The following is a 17,522-nucleotide window of genomic DNA, read 5'->3' on the forward strand; positions in this document are numbered from 1 at the left end:
TATTTATTGTTAGAAAGACAGGGGGTTCCCATATTTAAAAAAGTCTACAAGCTCCTCCTATGTTCTTCTGATTAATTTCGTTGCGGGTCCAATGGCAGTTTAACTTTCCCCCGGGACAAACTTGACCTTCACTGGTTGGGTTGTTGGCGGTCAAGCTATAGATCCTGGCTACACAGGAGTTGCAGCGGTGGGAACGAGAGGTGGGAGTGTTTAACTGCTAGCGGGTTTTCCTGATGTACTTCAGCTGTTAAGTTTTTCTCTTTATAACTTTAGCTTACCTAGGAAGGTGATTGGTTTCAGCCAAATGACGTCCACTGCTAAAGAAAGGCTTTCGAAAATGACCAGTCCTGCGATATTTGTGATTATTGCAAAACAAATGAATAATATCATTTTAAGACTGTATTAATTTATTACGACACAAAAACAACAAAGTTGAGTTGCACCATCTAACTTTAACCGTATCTATAACGATAACCGGTGCTTATTTTATGGAGTTTGACAGATTTTTGACGTTTGTTAATGTCAAAGAAAGATGGTGCAAGCATTGCAGTGGAATTCTTGAACAACGGATTCTCAGTAATTCACGAACATATCGACAATTTCCGTTGTTTAATCCTCAGAGTATTGCTATCATTAATCCCGTTAAGCCTTATACGACAATACGTAGACAAACAAGGCACATGAAGCTTAATACTGACTGTGGCTTTTTGTGCTGTTAAAATAGGGGTTATTTTGCTATAAAAATGATGTTCCTTTGACTGTAAAAAATAATTCTTCGAAAAACACGTATAGTATGCGATTGATTTAGCTAATAATTATCCTGTTTTTTATTATTTTTGTTATCGCGGGAAGCACTTGATTATATTGCAGGCTTGAAAGCGAAAGGTCACTGACTGACTGACTCACTCATCACGAAATCTCAGAAACTACAAGTGCTAGGAGTCTCAAATTTTGCATGGGGGTTCCTGTTAGAACGTAGGTGCTCACTTAGACGGGATTTTGCAAAATTCAACCCCCTAATGGGGTAAAACGGGATCTACGCGTACGAAGTCGCGGGTGGCCGCAACGCGCAAGTTAGAAGAAGAAGTAGGTTTGAATAAGTATTTCTATTTCACAATTTCAAATGCAATGCCTAATATAATACTTGCCCAAAAAAAACCCCTAAAAGTAGGACGTATCTACACTTACATTGTACTTACTTTATCAATTTTATTACTATTCCTAAATATTCGCATATCCAATCATAAGCGGTAGCGTTTTTAATTTATCACGTAGAAACATTTTAATTTGGATAAGATTATCCAGACATAAATGCTGTGTAACGTTGAAATCTGTTCATAGATTTGTATTTTACAGTTATTTGACGACGACCTCATAAAGGTAGCAGGAAGGCGCTGGATGCAGGCCGCTACCAACCGGGTGATGTGGAAATCATTGGGGGAGGCCTATGTTCAGCAGTGGACGTCCTATGGCTGAGATGATGATGATGATGATTAGTTATTTTACTCGTATATTTAAATCAGCAATGACATTCACAGTATCGATGTAGGTACTCGTAAAATATCCAAGTAAGGGCTTCATGACTAAAACCTCACAAACGTAGTAACTACTTATCTATACTAATATTATAAATGCGAAAGTAACTCTGTCTGTCTGTCTTGCTTTCACGCCTAAACCACTGAACCGATTTTGATGAAATTTGGCATAGAGATAGTTTGAGTCCCAGGAAAGGACATTAGGATAGTTATTATCCCGGTTTTTTAAACAGGAACGCGCGCGATAAATTTTTTCTGTTACAGAAAAAAATTCACGCGGGCAAAGACGCGGGCGGAAAACTAGTTTAAAATAAATACTTCGAAATATAAGTAAAAATTAATGAGATAATAAGAACCCAATTATTGTCAAGATTAGCTACTAATTAGTTACTCAATATTAACTTAATTGCTGCTACCGTTAATTTTAAATATCCCAGACAAAAATTGAATCTGATTAAAATCTTAGATTATTAATAGAATGCTATTATTTATCAATTTAACTATTCATCTATAGAATATTACCTGTATCGTTTGGTCATTCTTCATTTGATAGTAAGGTTAGTAAAATTCTTACTTTAGACAAAACGTCACGCGTTGTCGTCGCTCAAAGTTACAAATATTAACTATAAATTAATCAAAACAAGGTGTCTTTTTTTGTATGTGACAGGAGGCAAATAGGTGATACAAAAGTGGTGTTTTAATAGAAATGTATTGAGTAATTTATTTCACCAGTGCAGTTGGAATGTGAATTCGTGCAAAAACAAACCTACTTTTTGCACAGAACAAGGCAGGTATTTGACCGCAATCGCACCTGATGTTAAGTGAGATGCAGTCTAGGATGGTACATATCTGCCCTGTAAGTGCCTATTAAATCTCGCCTTGAGAAGGCCCGGATTATAGTGATCGGGAAAGACAGCCGGCAGCGAATTTCAGTCCCTAGCTGTTTCCTCCCGCTTCCGCTCCCGCTTACGCCTATGAACAGCCAGATAATGAAACGAAAATTAAAGATATGACTTATCAGATGAGCAATCAATTAATATAAAACAAGTGTGCTAATAAAAAAATGGGCAGTACCTTAGGAAAGTGCTACAAAACACTGTGAAGTGAATAGTTACTTTTCTAAAAAATATAGCGTCCGTTGACGCGGATTTAAACATGATTGGTATGTATTATTTTATTTCTTCATCATCATCATCATCGTCTCAGCCATAGGACGTCCACTGCTGAACATAGGCTTCCCCCAATGCTTTCCATGTTTCCCGGTTGGTAGCGGCCCGCGTCCAGCGCTTTCCTGCTACCGTTATGATGTCGTCGGTCCACCTTGTGGGTGGACGTCCCACGCTGCGTTTTCCGGTACGCGGCCTCCACTCCAGAACCTTGCTGCCCCATCGGCCGTCAGTTCTGCGTACTATATGCCCTACCCATTGCCACTTCCGCTTGCTAATCCGTCGGGCTATGTCAGCGACCTTAGTTCGTTTACGTTATTACGTATTATTTTATTTAAGTTATCATAATCATCATCATCAGGTCATTCAGTCTCCACTGCAGGAGCACGACCCTCAAAAGACAATGCCGGAAATTGGCGTCTTTTTTTTTTCGCGCAGCCATCGACCAAACCTTGTTTTTTGATTACAAAATAGTGTAATAAACCAAACTTACTATGCCATGTATACCTCTAAACTCAGTCTGAACTGAGTTACGAGCATTAGAAGTTTCATGATTTTACCACGGTAATAATATCATACAGTATTGTAACTTCATATAAACAGACGAAACGAGAACTTTCTTTCGAAATTCAAATCTCGGTATGCGCTCGGTATGCAAAAGTCGGGGGTGTCGCGAATGTGCCGAAAGGACGTCGGTAGCCAAGTGTTAAAAATGACAAAACTGATTGAATTTGACTGACCGACATTTACGGTCAAATTGGTCAAAAACTAGTCAAATTGTCATTTTCAGTCAGTTTGATTTGAAATGAAAATTATATTGTATTAAACCAGCTTTTGCCCACGACTTCGCCCGCCTAAAATTAAAATAACAGATCATTATGATTATTAAAGTTTTAAAATTATTTAAGTAGTTTTTACTAAATTAAATCAACTAATCACAAAACAACACACATTTTTAACCTATTCCATTCACAAAGTGTTTTGTTATTCTAACTAAATAAAAAAATACAATAACAAAACTAGATACAAATTCTAAGTAGGCAGATGTAATTAAACTGGGTAATGTAGGTGGGCAGCCCTATCGCATGTTGTCATACTGTGACGTGACGCGCGACTGTTGACATTTATTTCAAAAATATGGCCGAGTTGGAATACTGTATAGATAGTATTACCGTGATTTTACATACTATTAGATTTGCTTTTTGCGCGTAAGTTTTGTAAGAAATTGCAACAAAATAGTGACATTGTAATGTGTAAACAAACAATACCATCCATTTAAGGCTCCAGACATCAGTATGGAGCAGAATCAGCGCAATAAAAAAATAGCGCAATATTTTGTTGCAATTTCTTACAAAACTTGCGCGCAAAAAGCAAATCTAGTAGGTACCTATGTAAAATCATCAAACTTCTAATGCTCGTAACTCAGTTGAGACTGAGTTTAGAGGTATACATGCCGTAGTAAGTTTGGTTTATTACACTATTTTGTAATCAAAAAACAAAGTTTGGTCGATGGCCGCGCGAAAAAAAAAAGACACCACTTTCCATACAAAATCTGGCATCTGGCACCAAGTCGAGCAAAAAAGCGGCACGGCCGTACCATCCTTTTCTCGAAGCAATTCAGGCCATTTTCGACCGCCTGTAACTTCGTTGTGGATAAAACTAGAAGGCTGAATTTTCATTAGCTATGCAGGCATTGTAAAGACACGGTATATTTAAAATTTCATTCAATTTGAACCAGTAGTTTAAGAATTATAACGGGTCAAAGTTACTTAATTTTGTCACTCACTGACTCACTGACTCACCGATCATCAAAACTCTAAGGCACTTCTAGCAGACCTAGAAGCTTCAAATTTGGAATATAAGTAGTGTTTGGTGTATGAATCAAGGAAAAACTAAAATATTTGGGGCACGGTAGCGCAACCGTCAAGTCGAGTAAAATTTTTCAATTTCGGTCCAGTTTTCTAGATACATAACTGCTGTCTACAAAATACAAAAAGAAATGAGATCCCATCAAAAACAATACTTGTCAAAAAAACCAAGTCTCGCAACTCAGTTGTTCTACGGTAAAAAGTTGTGAGATCCATGTAATACCAAGTCCAGGCCAGGAAATCTTTAACGTTTTACAAAAATATATTGACTTGGCCATCGCATGAAAACACGTGTAAATTAAATTATTTAGTGCGATGGCCAAGTCAATAATTTATGTAAAACGTTAAAGATTTCCTGGCCTGGACTTGGTATTACATGGATCTCACAACTTTTTACCGTAGAACAACTGAGTTGCGAGACTTGGTTTTTTTGACAAGTATTGTTTTTGATGGGATTGCCATTTACCAGAGACTCCCCCTGGATTTCGTAAGAGGGCCAGCAGCGTGGAGACTGCAGGCTAACGCCCATCACAAACGATGCTTGCTTGTGAAGCAGCAAATCGAACGCACAGCGTTGAATAGGGCTCTGTGTCACCCTGTGCGTCCAAGCGCACTGTGAGACCTCATTAGTGTTTGTGAATACGGACGTAAATGCTCCATTTCCTTTATATAAATTGGAGAGGGTCGTGCTCCTACAGTGAAAGGACGAATTATAAATGCGAAAGTTTGGATGTCTGGATGTTTGTTACTCTTTCACGCAAAAACTAGTGAACGGATTTTGATGAAACTTTACAGTATTATTGTTTATAACCCAGAATAACATAATTATAGGCTATAATTTATGACGATCTGTGACAAACTAAATTTCACGCGGGTGAAGCCGCTGGCAAAAGCTAGTCTAGTATAGTTTGGCTTTTGATTTGATTCTGCTTCGATGTCTAAGAAATGTTGCTCATCTCTAAAATCTTTTGGGCCGACCTTGCAACGATGTTGATCGCTTTCCGAGTTGATAAGTCTGCTACGACCTTAAATGCGTAGCAGGCTTCAATCTCTTAAAAGAAAATGCCTAGTTTTCTAAATATTTACCAAATTTTCCAGCAAAACTTCTACTAATCGCCTCCTTGGCGATCCTGGTCCAGGGTAACTCCCGGTTCAGCTGGACAGAGCCCTCAGATCTTTGCCCAGCGGAGGGCCACCACCTCTTACAACACGAGTGGGACTGCACTAGGTTTTACTACTGCGAGTATGGCCAGAAGTGGATCACAGCTCGCCCTTGCTCACCTGGTACTCAGTTCTCGTATGAACTTCAGGTAATTATCATCATTTTCAATCGTCATAATGTATGTGACTTTGTTGGTGTATATGTTACGGCAAATGTGATAAATGTGAAAATTATGAATAATCGCCGGTTATTATGAATAATTACCTCATGATTTGGTTAATGTGATTAATATGAGATCAATTATGTGTGTATAAAACTAAATAGGCGGCTTAGGGGTGGCCCAAGGGCCATCTCCGCCGCACCTTAACCTATTTTTCACTTTAAATCAAAACAATATGTTATGGGCATTATGACAAAGTAATGTTGCGCAAGAAACAGTCCAAACTCATTTTGCCAAATTATATTAATACATATTATATGATATCAAAACGTTCAAAATGTGAGGCTGTACCTACATGAGCGCTGTAGGTACACGAGCCGGTGGTGAAACGATCGATAGTAAAAAAATAAATAAAAATCATACCAATACACGCACCGGCAAGCGCAGCGTGGAACGTTCAACTACAAGTTGGACAGATGACCTCATAAAGGTAGCAAGGCGCTGGATGCAGGCCGCTACCAACCGGGCGATGTGGAAATCATTGGAGGAGGCCTATGTTCAGCAGTGGACGTCCTGTGGCTGAAATGATGATGATGATGCAAATACGAAAGGCTTATTTAAAACCAGCTTTTACATAAAAATGATTAACATTGCTATGATGAGATCAAGGTTTTCTTATAAGTAAATTAATAATTTAACAAAAGTCACTTAATCAGCACTCAGAAATACATAAACTATTTAATAATAAAGCGAAAAAATATATGATGATGATGACAATGAAAGGAACTGTGTGCGCGTGAGAGAATATCATCAGTATTTTATTCTAAATATATTATAAATAACGATGAACTTAAAAATATTATTAATTACAGGTGTGCATACATCCAGACCTAGCAAACTGCCAGTTGCCCAACCACCCACCAGAGGCTACAGAAGCTACAACTACCCCCGAACCCACAACTACCCCGGAACCCACCACCACTACCACCACTCCTGAACCCACTACCACTACGACCACTCCTGAACCTACAACCACTACCACTACCACAACAACGACGACCCCTGCACCCACTACAACTACTCCCGAACCCACTACCACTACTCCCGAACCTACAACCACTACAACCACTCCCGAACCCACTACAACGACCACTACCACCACTACAACTACAACTACTCCCGAACCTACTACTACTACCCCCGAACCCACTACTACGACCACAACCCCTGAACCCACTACCACTACCCCTGAACCCACTACTACTACAACCACCCCTGAACCTACAACCACCACAACAACTACAACAACAACAACTACTACTCCTGCACCCACTACCACTACCCCCGAACCCACTACCACTACTCCCGAACCCACTACCACTACCCCTGAACCTACAACCACTACAACTACACCTGAACCCACAACAACTACTCCCGAACCTACCACCACTACAACTACTCCTGAACCCACTACCACTACCACAACAACCACTACAACTACTCCTGCACCCACTACCACTACTCCTGAACCCACTACATCCGGACCAGTCAACCCAGACCTCCTAGACAACGGTTGTCCAGCTGACTTCGAAGTCCACGCACTTCTGCCCCACGAAACCAAATGTAATAAATTCTATTACTGCAACTTTGGAGAAAAAGTTGTGAGGGAATGCGCTCCTGGAACGTACTTCAATCCTGAAATTCAGGTAATTTGAAAAAAATCAAATATTAAAATAGATAATAATATAATTTCTTAGCTTAACCGCCTCTGTGGTCTAGTTGTAAGACCACCTGCATCAGACGCAGAGGTCCCGGGTTCGATTCCCGGTGGGGGCAGATTTTTCTGTTCGGTTTAGTTGGTGGTAGGGCTTGTTCTAAGTCCACCTGGCTAGCTACCACCATCTTACCTAAGTCTGTCGCCATAACAACAATGTTAATAGCATTGCTGTGTTCCAGCAGTTAGAGGTAAGATAGCCAGTTCCTCCGTGGTTGAGGATTCCACCTTCGGCCTGATCATCACTTACCATCAGGTGAGATACAGGCCAAGAGCTTCCTCATTGTGGATATAAAAAAAGATATACTAACATTGGATTTCTCAATAAAATCAATTTATTCCAGGTATGTGATTGGCCGTGGAACGTGGATTGCGTGAGCGTTGACACCGAAGAAGAGGTCGATGACAATGGCACTGGTAAGCACAGTCAAGCACAATCAACAATGCTAAAAATCGTACTTCGTTCGTTTCAGCCAAATGACGCCCACTGCTGGACAAAGGCACGGTAATACTATCTATACAGTATTCCAACTCGGCCATATTTTTGAAATAAATGTCAACAGCCGCGCGGAACGTCATCGTATGACAACATGCGATAGGGCTGCCTACTTGCAGACCCTATTTTCATTACATCTGCCTACTTTGTATTGTGAATGTATTTTGTGATTGTAATTTTTATTTTATTTTGACAAACAAAATACTTTGTGAATGAAATAGGATAAAAATTTATGTTGATTGTGATTAGTAGATTTAATTGAAAAAATATATTTGTGTTAAGATTTAGTAACAAATCTTATAAATTTACGACCGTAAAATGTATGCGTCTCGAGCGTACAAAATGCTTGATTATTATACAGGGTGTTAGGTTAATTTGAGGGTTTATAAGCTGACACTAGCCCATGGTATAGAAATGGTATGGTAAAGTCAGAAAATTGATATTATCATTTTAATCATTTTAATTTTCATACAAATCTGATTTTATAAAAGTTGATTTGTATGAAAATTAAAAAAAATGATGATATAACTGACTTCACCATATTATTATCTACCATTTATATGCATAGGTATGTTAACAATGGTCTACTGTCGGCTTATAAACATATTTACCTAACACCCTGTATAAATAGGTACTTGTAATTATTTTTTATAAAAATATAGCGCTTACTGTTTAAAAACAACACATCGTTCGTTTATTACTGTGACACATTCGCGACACCCCCGACTTTTGCATGTCGAGCGCATACCGAGATTCGAATTTCGAAGGAAGCTCGCGTTTTGTCCGTTTATATGAAGTTACAATACTGTATGATAGTATTACCGTGACAAAGGCCTCCCCCAAGGTTTTCCACAATGTAAGGTCCTGCGCTGCCCGCATCCAGGTTCTTCCCGCGACCTTTACCGGATCGTCGGTCCACCTAGTAAGAGGCCTGCCCACGCTACGTCTTCCAGCCCGTGGTCTTACTTAGTAACGTCTACATCAATCTGTATCTTTTGCTGAACACTGCATTAAAATCCGTTGTTTAAAGATCTAAGCGCACGCAACGCAGACAGCGGGAGCGACTTTGTTACTATGTAACAAAGATATATTTTTTTGTCATCATCATCATCATCATTTCACCCATAAGACGTCTACTGTTGAACATAGGCCTCCCCCAACGATTTCCACAATAGCCGGTTGGTGGCGGCCTGCATCCAGCGCCTTCCCGCTACCTTTATGAGGTCGTCGGTCGACCTTGTGGGATGGACGTCCCACGCTGCACTTTCCGGTACGCGGCCTCCACTCCAGAACCACACCAGAACCTTGCAGCCCCATCGGCCGTCAGTTCTGCGTACTATATGCCCTGCCCATTGCCACTTCAGCTTGCTAATCCGTTGGGCTATGTCAGCGACTTTAGTACGCAGAATGGGGCGGCAAGGTTGAGTGGAGGAGGAGGAAGAAACACCGAAAAAAAAAATCACCTCTCCATAGCACGCTGTGCAATTTTGAGCCTCTTTGTAAGGGAGGCCTATATTATTCTGTCTTGTAATATTTTTTAGTCAAAGTTATACAGAATTTTAGTCTAGAGTAGAGAGTAGTTATCTAGTCCTGCAAGGTTGCTGGTTGTTTTACAAGTAACTGTTTACTGTTTATTCTAATTAAGCTCCGGTTTCCAGAGACCCTTCCCAACGGCTGCCCAGCTGACTTCGAGGTGCACCAGCTGCTGCCTCACAGCAACTGCAGCAAGTTCTACTATTGCAACTTCGGAGAAAAAGTTGTCCGGGAGTGCCCTGATACACTGCACTTCAACCCTGTGCTCCAGGTAAGGATCATAAGGATTAACCAAACCTACTTACTTCACCACGATGATTTTTGGTTTTCGTAAATTGTACAGTACTACTAACAAAGAGTTTGTTTGTTGAAACTCCCAATAATGTAGTTGTCCCAAATATGTAGTTTTGGCTTTAATCAAAAAATTACATGCAAAAATAAGGTCGCGGGAAGCACCTAAAAATCTGGATGCAGGCAGCACAAGAAGGCAAGGCCATTCTTTGTGAAAATCCTTGGAGGAGGCATTTGTCCAGCAGTGGCCGTTCTTTGTCTGTTAATACGTATTGCGTGTAGAAAAAGTAACAAATAAAGTTGCAATATAGCTCGTAGAGCTGATGACCGTTTTGGGACAGAAAAGTTCTCGAGTGGCAACCACGGGCCAGAAGACGAAGTGTGGGCAGACCCAGTAGGTAGACCGACGATCTGGTGAAGGTCGCGGGAGGTGCCTGAATGCGGGTGGCTCAGGACTGGTCCTTGTAGAAATCCTTGGGGAAGGCCTTGTTCAGTAAACGTCATTTAGCTGACACAAACGAAAGTTGCAACACATTATTAATTTATTTCAAAGAGATGACGACGCTGTGACGTTTTAGACAAAACAAAAACGAGGGTTTTCGCGAATGAAAGATCCGCTAGATGGCGGGACGTGGATGTGGGGTCTGACTGCAGCGTGATTGGTGGATTTTGACATATCTGTCAATGTCATGTCAAAAATAACCAATCATGCATGATTTGGACCTCGCGTCTACGTATTGCCATTTGGCGGATTTTTCATACGCGAAAACCCTCATTGCAACACATTATTAATAGTCCAGTCATTACGTACATTCAAAAAAGAAAATGAATTTGCGCTTCTAATTTTTTAATATGTTCTAGGGGATACCTAGAAAAGCTTAACTTGAGATTGTCGACCAAGCTTTCCTAGGAGCTTTCGCCGCCATGTTGAAAAAAGGGGTAAAATTTGTTTTTCGGCAATAACTCGGCTATCCGATGAGACTCGAAAATTTTTGTAGGACACTTTTTGTAGCTTTCTTTGTGCTCTACAATAACGCCCGAACCATTTTTAGCGTATCATGCATCGTTATCGAGATATCGATCGATAAAGTCAAAAATTTTGGACACAAATTATTTCGGAATAATTAAATAATTAACGTCAGATACGTACAACATAACTTCGAAGGAAAGGTTGCAATCATATTCGACGGTTATCCGACTGATATGACACTCGCTGGAACGAAAACTTCGGAAAGAGTACGACGTTCGAGAAAAAACCAATCGCCGGAGTTCACATTCGATGAGACAACTACTCCAAAAGTTAGCCAGGAGAAGTTTCTCACAAGGGATCAAAACAAGAACCAACTAATACAAATGCTTTGCCGTTACTTAAAAAAAAGTAATTAAAAAGTAATTAAAAGTAATTAAATTTTACTTTTTACTTTTTAATTAATTATTTAATTATTTCGGAATTTTTCATATTTATTAAGACCCAAAGAAAAAAAAAGCAAAAAACAAAAATTGTGTCCAAAATTTTTGACTTTATCGATCGATATCTCGATAACGATGCATGATACGCTAAAAATGGTTCGGGCGTTATTGTAGAGCACAAAGAAAGCTACAAAAAGTGTCCTACAAAAATTTTCGAATCTCATCGGATAGCCGAGTTATTGCCGAAAAACAAATTTTAAGCGTTTTCCAAGATGGCGGCGAAAGCTCCTAGGAAAGCTTGGTCGACAATCTCAAGTTAAGCTTTTCTAGGTATCCCCTACAACATATTAAAAAATTAGAAGCGCAAATTCATTTTCTTTTATTTGCCTTTTTTTCGGACGAAATGACTGGACTATAATTTGTTTCAAAGAGATGACGAAGCTGTGACGTTTTAGACAAAACAAAAACGCAATCAATTCCACGGAAATCGTGTCAAGTCCACTAATCGAGGATTTGGTAATCCTGTAATCTTTTGCTATAACATGTGCAGTTTAATCTAATCAAGAAAACAATGGCAATGTGTCACTTCTGAAACCAAGGCGAGATAATAGTGTATGCAAAATGCGAGCATGCAATAAAAAGCCATTGTAGTACTTTGTAAGCCGTGTGGTGACGTCAGAGTAGAATACATTTGTCACCAAGCCCTACTCTTCCCGCGGGTGTCGTAAGAGGCGACTTAGGGACTACACATCAAACAGAGAACGGGCAGCAGCGCTCTCTGAAAAACATCAATCTTATAAACTGCGATCTCAAACCCGTCTGCTAAGCGTGGGGATTATGGCAAAACCCTCCACTATAGTAGAGGAGGCTTATAGTCCAGCAGTGGACTGTAAAGGGCTGTTGATGAGTACTTTGTGCACCTCGCTAAATGCGACTCTCTCTCGCACTCGCCATATTCGGACCAGAGGGTTCAGTGTGCGTTTACATCAAACGCGCTCACTAGTGATGACGTTTGATATAAGCCCACAGAGCGTCGATGTTGTGACGTCACGGACATATTGTACAATCACTGTGTAACAGGGACACACTCGACCTTCACTGGTTGGGATTTTATTGGCGGTCAAGCTGTAGATCCTGGCTACACAGGAATTGCAGCGGTGGGAACGAGAGGTGGTAATAGTCCCGGTGTAACTGTGCCCAGTTTTGTTATGATTTTCTTGAATCATTTTAGAGGAAATTATCAAAGACTTTTAACTCTCTTATACAGGTATGTGACTGGCCATGGAACGCTGGTTGCGAAGGCGGCTCTGGTGGTGATGGAGGTTCAGATGGTGACGGAGACTCTGACGGTGACGGAGGCTCTGACGGTAACGGAGGCTCTGACGGAAACGGAGGCTCTGACGGAAACGGAGGCTCTGACGGAGATCTCCTCCCCAACGGCTGCCCAGCTGACTTCGATGTCCACGCACTTTTACCTCATGAAGACTGTGGAAAGTTCTACTACTGCGTCTTTGGAGAGACCGTTGTGAGAGAATGCCCTGCAGGATTGCATTTCAACCCAGCAGTACAGGTTAGTATGTCAGTTTTTTGTTTGGGGTTACAATTTCTGAATATTAAGGTTGATTCACCATTAAATTACTGTCAAATTTAGGCATTTTTATGCACAAAGAAGAAGCTTTTGGCCTGCATGATGGAAAGTGATGATCAGGACGAAGACGGAAGCGAGCTTCACCTGAAATCCTCAATCACAAAGGAACTGCCATCTTATCTCCTAAAGATAAAACTTGTTAACCCAAAATCATAAAATTTACTCATACACACAATGAAAAACGGGACTATTTCCACCTCTTGTTCCTACCGGTGCAACTCCTGTGCACGTGCAGCCAGGATCTACAGCTTGACCGCCAACAACCCAACCAGTGAAGGTCAACTTTGTCCCAGGGGAAAGTTAAACTGTCTCTGCACTCAAACCACTATTTGATGAATTCTAGGCTTCTATTCTAGCATTTTGATAAAGGCCTAATTTTTCAGACAATAGCTCATTACTTGCTATTAGTAATACTGCCTCGTTCTGCTTCAAATAACTGCCTTAAAGAAGTCCTTATTCAAGAAATTAAAATTCAATAAAATTAAATTCAATAAAATTCATTTATTTTTGCAAATAGGCTTTTAGAAAGCACTTTTACACGTCCCAATGTTAACCCTACCACTGCTTCGGGACAATAAATGGGCCAGTGCTGAGAAGAAACAGCGCAAGAAACTCGTCACTATTGTCAGCCTCCTTTTCAAGGGTTTACAGTCTTTAAAATATACAATTGATTTGGAATTTAAAGAGTAGATAACTTACTAGACTACGAGTATGTTACTATGTAGAGACATACTAGAGGTGCTTTAGGCAGATCAATGAAAATAGCCAATCATATTTTTTACTCGTTCTTTAATTCATATTCTCCATTGTTAACTATCGTCTCAATCAGGTCTGTGACTGGCCATGGAACGCCGGTTGCGAAGGCGGCTCTGGTGGTGATGGAGGTTCAGATGGTGACGGAGGCTCTGACGATGACGGAGGCTCTGACGGTAACGGAGGATCTGACGGAAACGGAGGCTCTGACGGCAACGGAGGCTCTGACGGAGATCTCCTCCCCAACGGCTGCCCAGCTGACTTCGACGTCCACGCGCTTTTGCCTCATGAAGACTGTGGAAAGTTCTACTACTGCGTCTTTGGAGAGACCGTTGTCAGGGAATGCCCTGCAGGATTGCATTTCAACCCGACTGAACAGGTTAGTATGTTATACAGACGTAAATTTTGACTCCCGCATTCATTGTCAGCTTAGCTTAGCTTCAAGTAGGCATATAAAAGATGAGCCTCACCTCATCAATCATGATTCACTCATGAGAAGTTATTAATATGAGGATACTATTCGATGAATTTTGTATTATGATTTTCTGTCAGCTGGATACACAATATTTAAGTAAGTTTAAAGGATTTAAATTTACAATTTCTGACTTATTTGTTGAATGTGTTCATTATTCAGGTATGTGATTGGCCGTGGAATGCTGGTTGCGAAGGCAGCAGTGGTGGTTCTGGAGGCGACGGAGGCTCTGACGGAGGCTCTGACAATGACGGAGGCTCTGACAATGACGGAGGCTCTGATGGAGGCTCTGACAATGACGGAGGCTCTGATGGAGGCTCTGACAATGACGGAGGCTCTGATGGAGGCTCTGACAATGACGGAGGCTCTGACGGTGACGGAGGCTCTGGCGGAGATCTCCTCCCCAACGGATGCCCAGCTGACTTTGACATCCACGCACTCCTGCCTCATGAAGACTGTGGAAAGTTCTACTACTGCGTCTTTGGAGAGACCGTCGTGAGGGAATGCCCTGCTGGACTGCATTTCAACCCAGCAGTACAGGTTAGTATGTCATTTTTTGTTCAAAATTATGTTCAAGACTGAAAAGAGTTCCAGTCAGATCAGAGGATCTAATTGTAAAAAAAAGAGATTGAAATACGAAATGTTGAAATTAGATAGGTAATAATGTGTGACTTATTTCTTGAGTATTTTCATCATTCAGGTATGTGACTGGCCATGGAATGCTGGTTGCGAAGGCAGCAGCGATGGCTCTGGAGGAGATGGCGGCTCTGACGGTGACGGAGGCTCTGACAATGACGGAGGCTCTGACGGTGACGGAGGCTCTGACAATGACGGAGGCTCTGACGGTGACGGAGGCTCTGACGGTGACGGAGGCTCTGATGGAGACGGAGGCTCTGACGGTGACGGAGGCTCTGGCGGAGATCTCCTCCCCAACGGCTGCCCAGCTGATTTCGACGTCCACGCGCTCCTGCCTCATGAAGACTGTGGAAAGTTCTACTACTGCGTCTTTGGAGAGAAAGTTGTGACCGATTGCCCGGCTGGTCTACATTTCAACCCAGTGAAACAGGTTCGTTTCAACATTTTTGAGTAATTGTCCCGATGACCCCTCGTGGTAAGCTACAATGATTATGCTTTTACGAATGAGTTCACAACACTCAAATCCTATAATTATGATTATTTTCTTGCTTCAGGTATGTGACTGGCCATGGAAAGCTGGTTGCGAAGGCAGCAGCGGTGGAGACGATGGCTCTGATGGAGGATCTGGCGGTGATGGAGGTTCTGACGGTGACGGAGGTGATGACGGAGGCTCTGACGGTGACGGAGGTTCTGACGGAGATGGCGGAGCGAACAACGACGACAGATGCCAAGAGTGCAACGTCCTCCCCTGGGCTCACGACACAGACTGTGACAAATTCTGGCGCTGCGAAGGAGAAAAAGCAATCCTAGTGACTTGCTCTGAAGGTCTAAATTTCAACGCCAAGACTGCGCTCTGCGACTTCATAAGCAACGCCAATTGTGAGGGAGACGACGTTGAGTCGACAGTTAGTGCCAATGGATTGAAAGTCTTCCTGCCTAGGGATAAGATCGACGATCGATTGGTCAGCATGATCATGAAGGGTAGAAATTGAGAAAAATAGTAGTTACTTGTAAATAAATTTATTAATATGTATAGCAATCAAATCAGTGTTCATAAATTATGTAACCAGTGTAAGATAAAAATCAAAATAAAGTTTTGGGGTATTTGACACCATTCACCAATCAAATTATTATAAATCATATAAATTAATAACGATTTTTTTTGTTGCTTTTTAATTGATAAAAAGGTACTCAATTGACTAAATAGTGACGTCATTAGCTTGTATTGGCCTACAAAATCTATGGGACTGGTTTTGACAGTTCAAAAAAAGTACGCCAGTTGATTGGTGGTGTGAAATACCCTTTTTTGACATTATTTTCATAGAAGGTCTAAAGACCGTGTCTAAAGCATGTATTATTTGTAATTATTTATGTACTCATATGTCAAAACATTGTTCTATTTGAATTTCCAACTTTCGTCAAGAAAGTATGGAATCTTTCAAGAAAACAATGTAGGGTGAAAGTACCACTAGTCGACCACTCAACATATGACCATCATTTAAAAAAAAACTAATAATAAAATGTTATTGTCTGATACCATAACTAGTAATGTAGTTTGTAGTGTAGTAATAAATGTATAGTAGACTGTGGAAGCCATTTTGTTTTAGAGAAGATCAGTCGAGACGTCGCAAGAGGCGACTAAGGGACAAGTATGCGAAATAAGGCCTCCCCAACCCGTCTGGCCAGCGTGGGGAGTGTAGGACAAATCCTCCATTTGCCTCTGGTAAATTAGAGGGTCGTGCTCCTGCAGTGCAGACTAAATGACCTGATGATGATGATTAATAAATAAATAAAATAATAAAAAGTTTTTATTTCGAACAACTCATAAGTTCATAGTGTGGTTAGTAAACACACCTTAAATGCTAATGTTAGTAATCTTTATAAAGTGATTATTATTTTCCAATATACGTAAAATCAATATTATAATTAAATCAAATCAAATTAAAAACCAAAAAAAAAGAAATATTAAAATCAATAAATTAAATAAATTAAATCAATAAATCAAATTAAAAATCAAACTAAATTAAATTAAATCAATTAAAATGTGACTAAATTAAAAATCAAAAATCAAACTAAATTCAATCAATTAAAACCAAATAAATAAAAGTAAATAAATAAATAAATTCAATTCAATTCAAATCAATCAAATTCATTCAATTCATTCATTAACAGTCAATAATAGTTATGTTAAATCACCCTAAGCACCAGACACTTCCAGATAGGTGATGTATACCTATTGGCTAAGGTCATGAGAATGCTGTTGCTACTGGCACGCAATCTGTTTATCAAGGATGCTGTCTTTTTGCGGATTATAGCCTGGAAGCCATCAACATTGTGACAAGCAAACATCCCTGACGCACTACAAAAGCGCGGCAGCCCCAGCAGCATTCTGAAGACGTTATTATATTGGATGCGCAAGGTATCCAGAGACTTTTTGGTATGATTGACCCAAAGACTTCCCGTGTAAAAGATCTGACAATATGCTTTGAAAAGTGTGATCTTTACTTCATCGGTACAACGGGAGAATCTGCGAATCAGCATATTTCCTCTAACAGCCAGAGCTCTGCGCTCTCTCTCAATGTCTACATCGTCCTTGAGGTCGTCGGTGAGGAGGTGTC

General features: G+C 40.5%; 1 protein-coding gene across 6 annotated transcripts; it reads left to right on the forward strand.

The window, feature by feature from the left end:
* The first annotated feature begins 2,598 nt into the window (after positions 1–2,598).
* On the forward strand, positions 2,599–16,496 carry LOC135084892 (uncharacterized). Of its 6 annotated transcripts, XM_063979631.1 has the most exons (12): positions 2,599–2,697; positions 5,668–5,879; positions 6,764–7,597; positions 8,010–8,082; positions 9,820–9,965; positions 12,663–12,965; positions 13,873–14,175; positions 14,431–14,542; positions 14,585–14,602; positions 14,651–14,808; positions 14,969–15,334; positions 15,459–16,496. In XM_063979631.1, exons 1-12 carry the CDS (start codon positions 2,691–2,693, stop codon positions 15,894–15,896), a joined length of 2,970 nt encoding a protein of 989 aa, XP_063835701.1. In that variant the 5' UTR covers positions 2,599–2,690; the 3' UTR covers positions 15,897–16,496. The 6 variants fall into 6 exon arrangements, with proteins under 6 accessions (XP_063835701.1, XP_063835698.1, XP_063835699.1 ...); XM_063979628.1 differs by having other exon boundaries at positions 14,431–14,808; positions 15,459–15,561; positions 15,592–16,496; XM_063979629.1 differs by having other exon boundaries at positions 14,585–14,808.
* Positions 16,497–17,522: the final 1,026 nt, after the last annotated feature.

Source organism: Ostrinia nubilalis, chromosome 27 (genome assembly GCF_963855985.1).
Source record: "Ostrinia nubilalis chromosome 27, ilOstNubi1.1, whole genome shotgun sequence".
NCBI lineage: Eukaryota > Metazoa > Arthropoda > Insecta > Lepidoptera > Crambidae > Ostrinia > Ostrinia nubilalis.

Excerpts from the sequence above, each read along its gene's own strand:
- LOC135084892 (XM_063979627.1), top strand. Across the intron at positions 8,083-9,819 it reads GGTCGATGACAATGGCACTG|AGACCCTTCCCAACGGCTGC; the intron begins GTAAGCACAGTC and ends TCCGGTTTCCAG. Across the intron at positions 15,335-15,458 it reads ATTTCAACCCAGTGAAACAG|GTATGTGACTGGCCATGGAA; the intron begins GTTCGTTTCAAC and ends TTCTTGCTTCAG.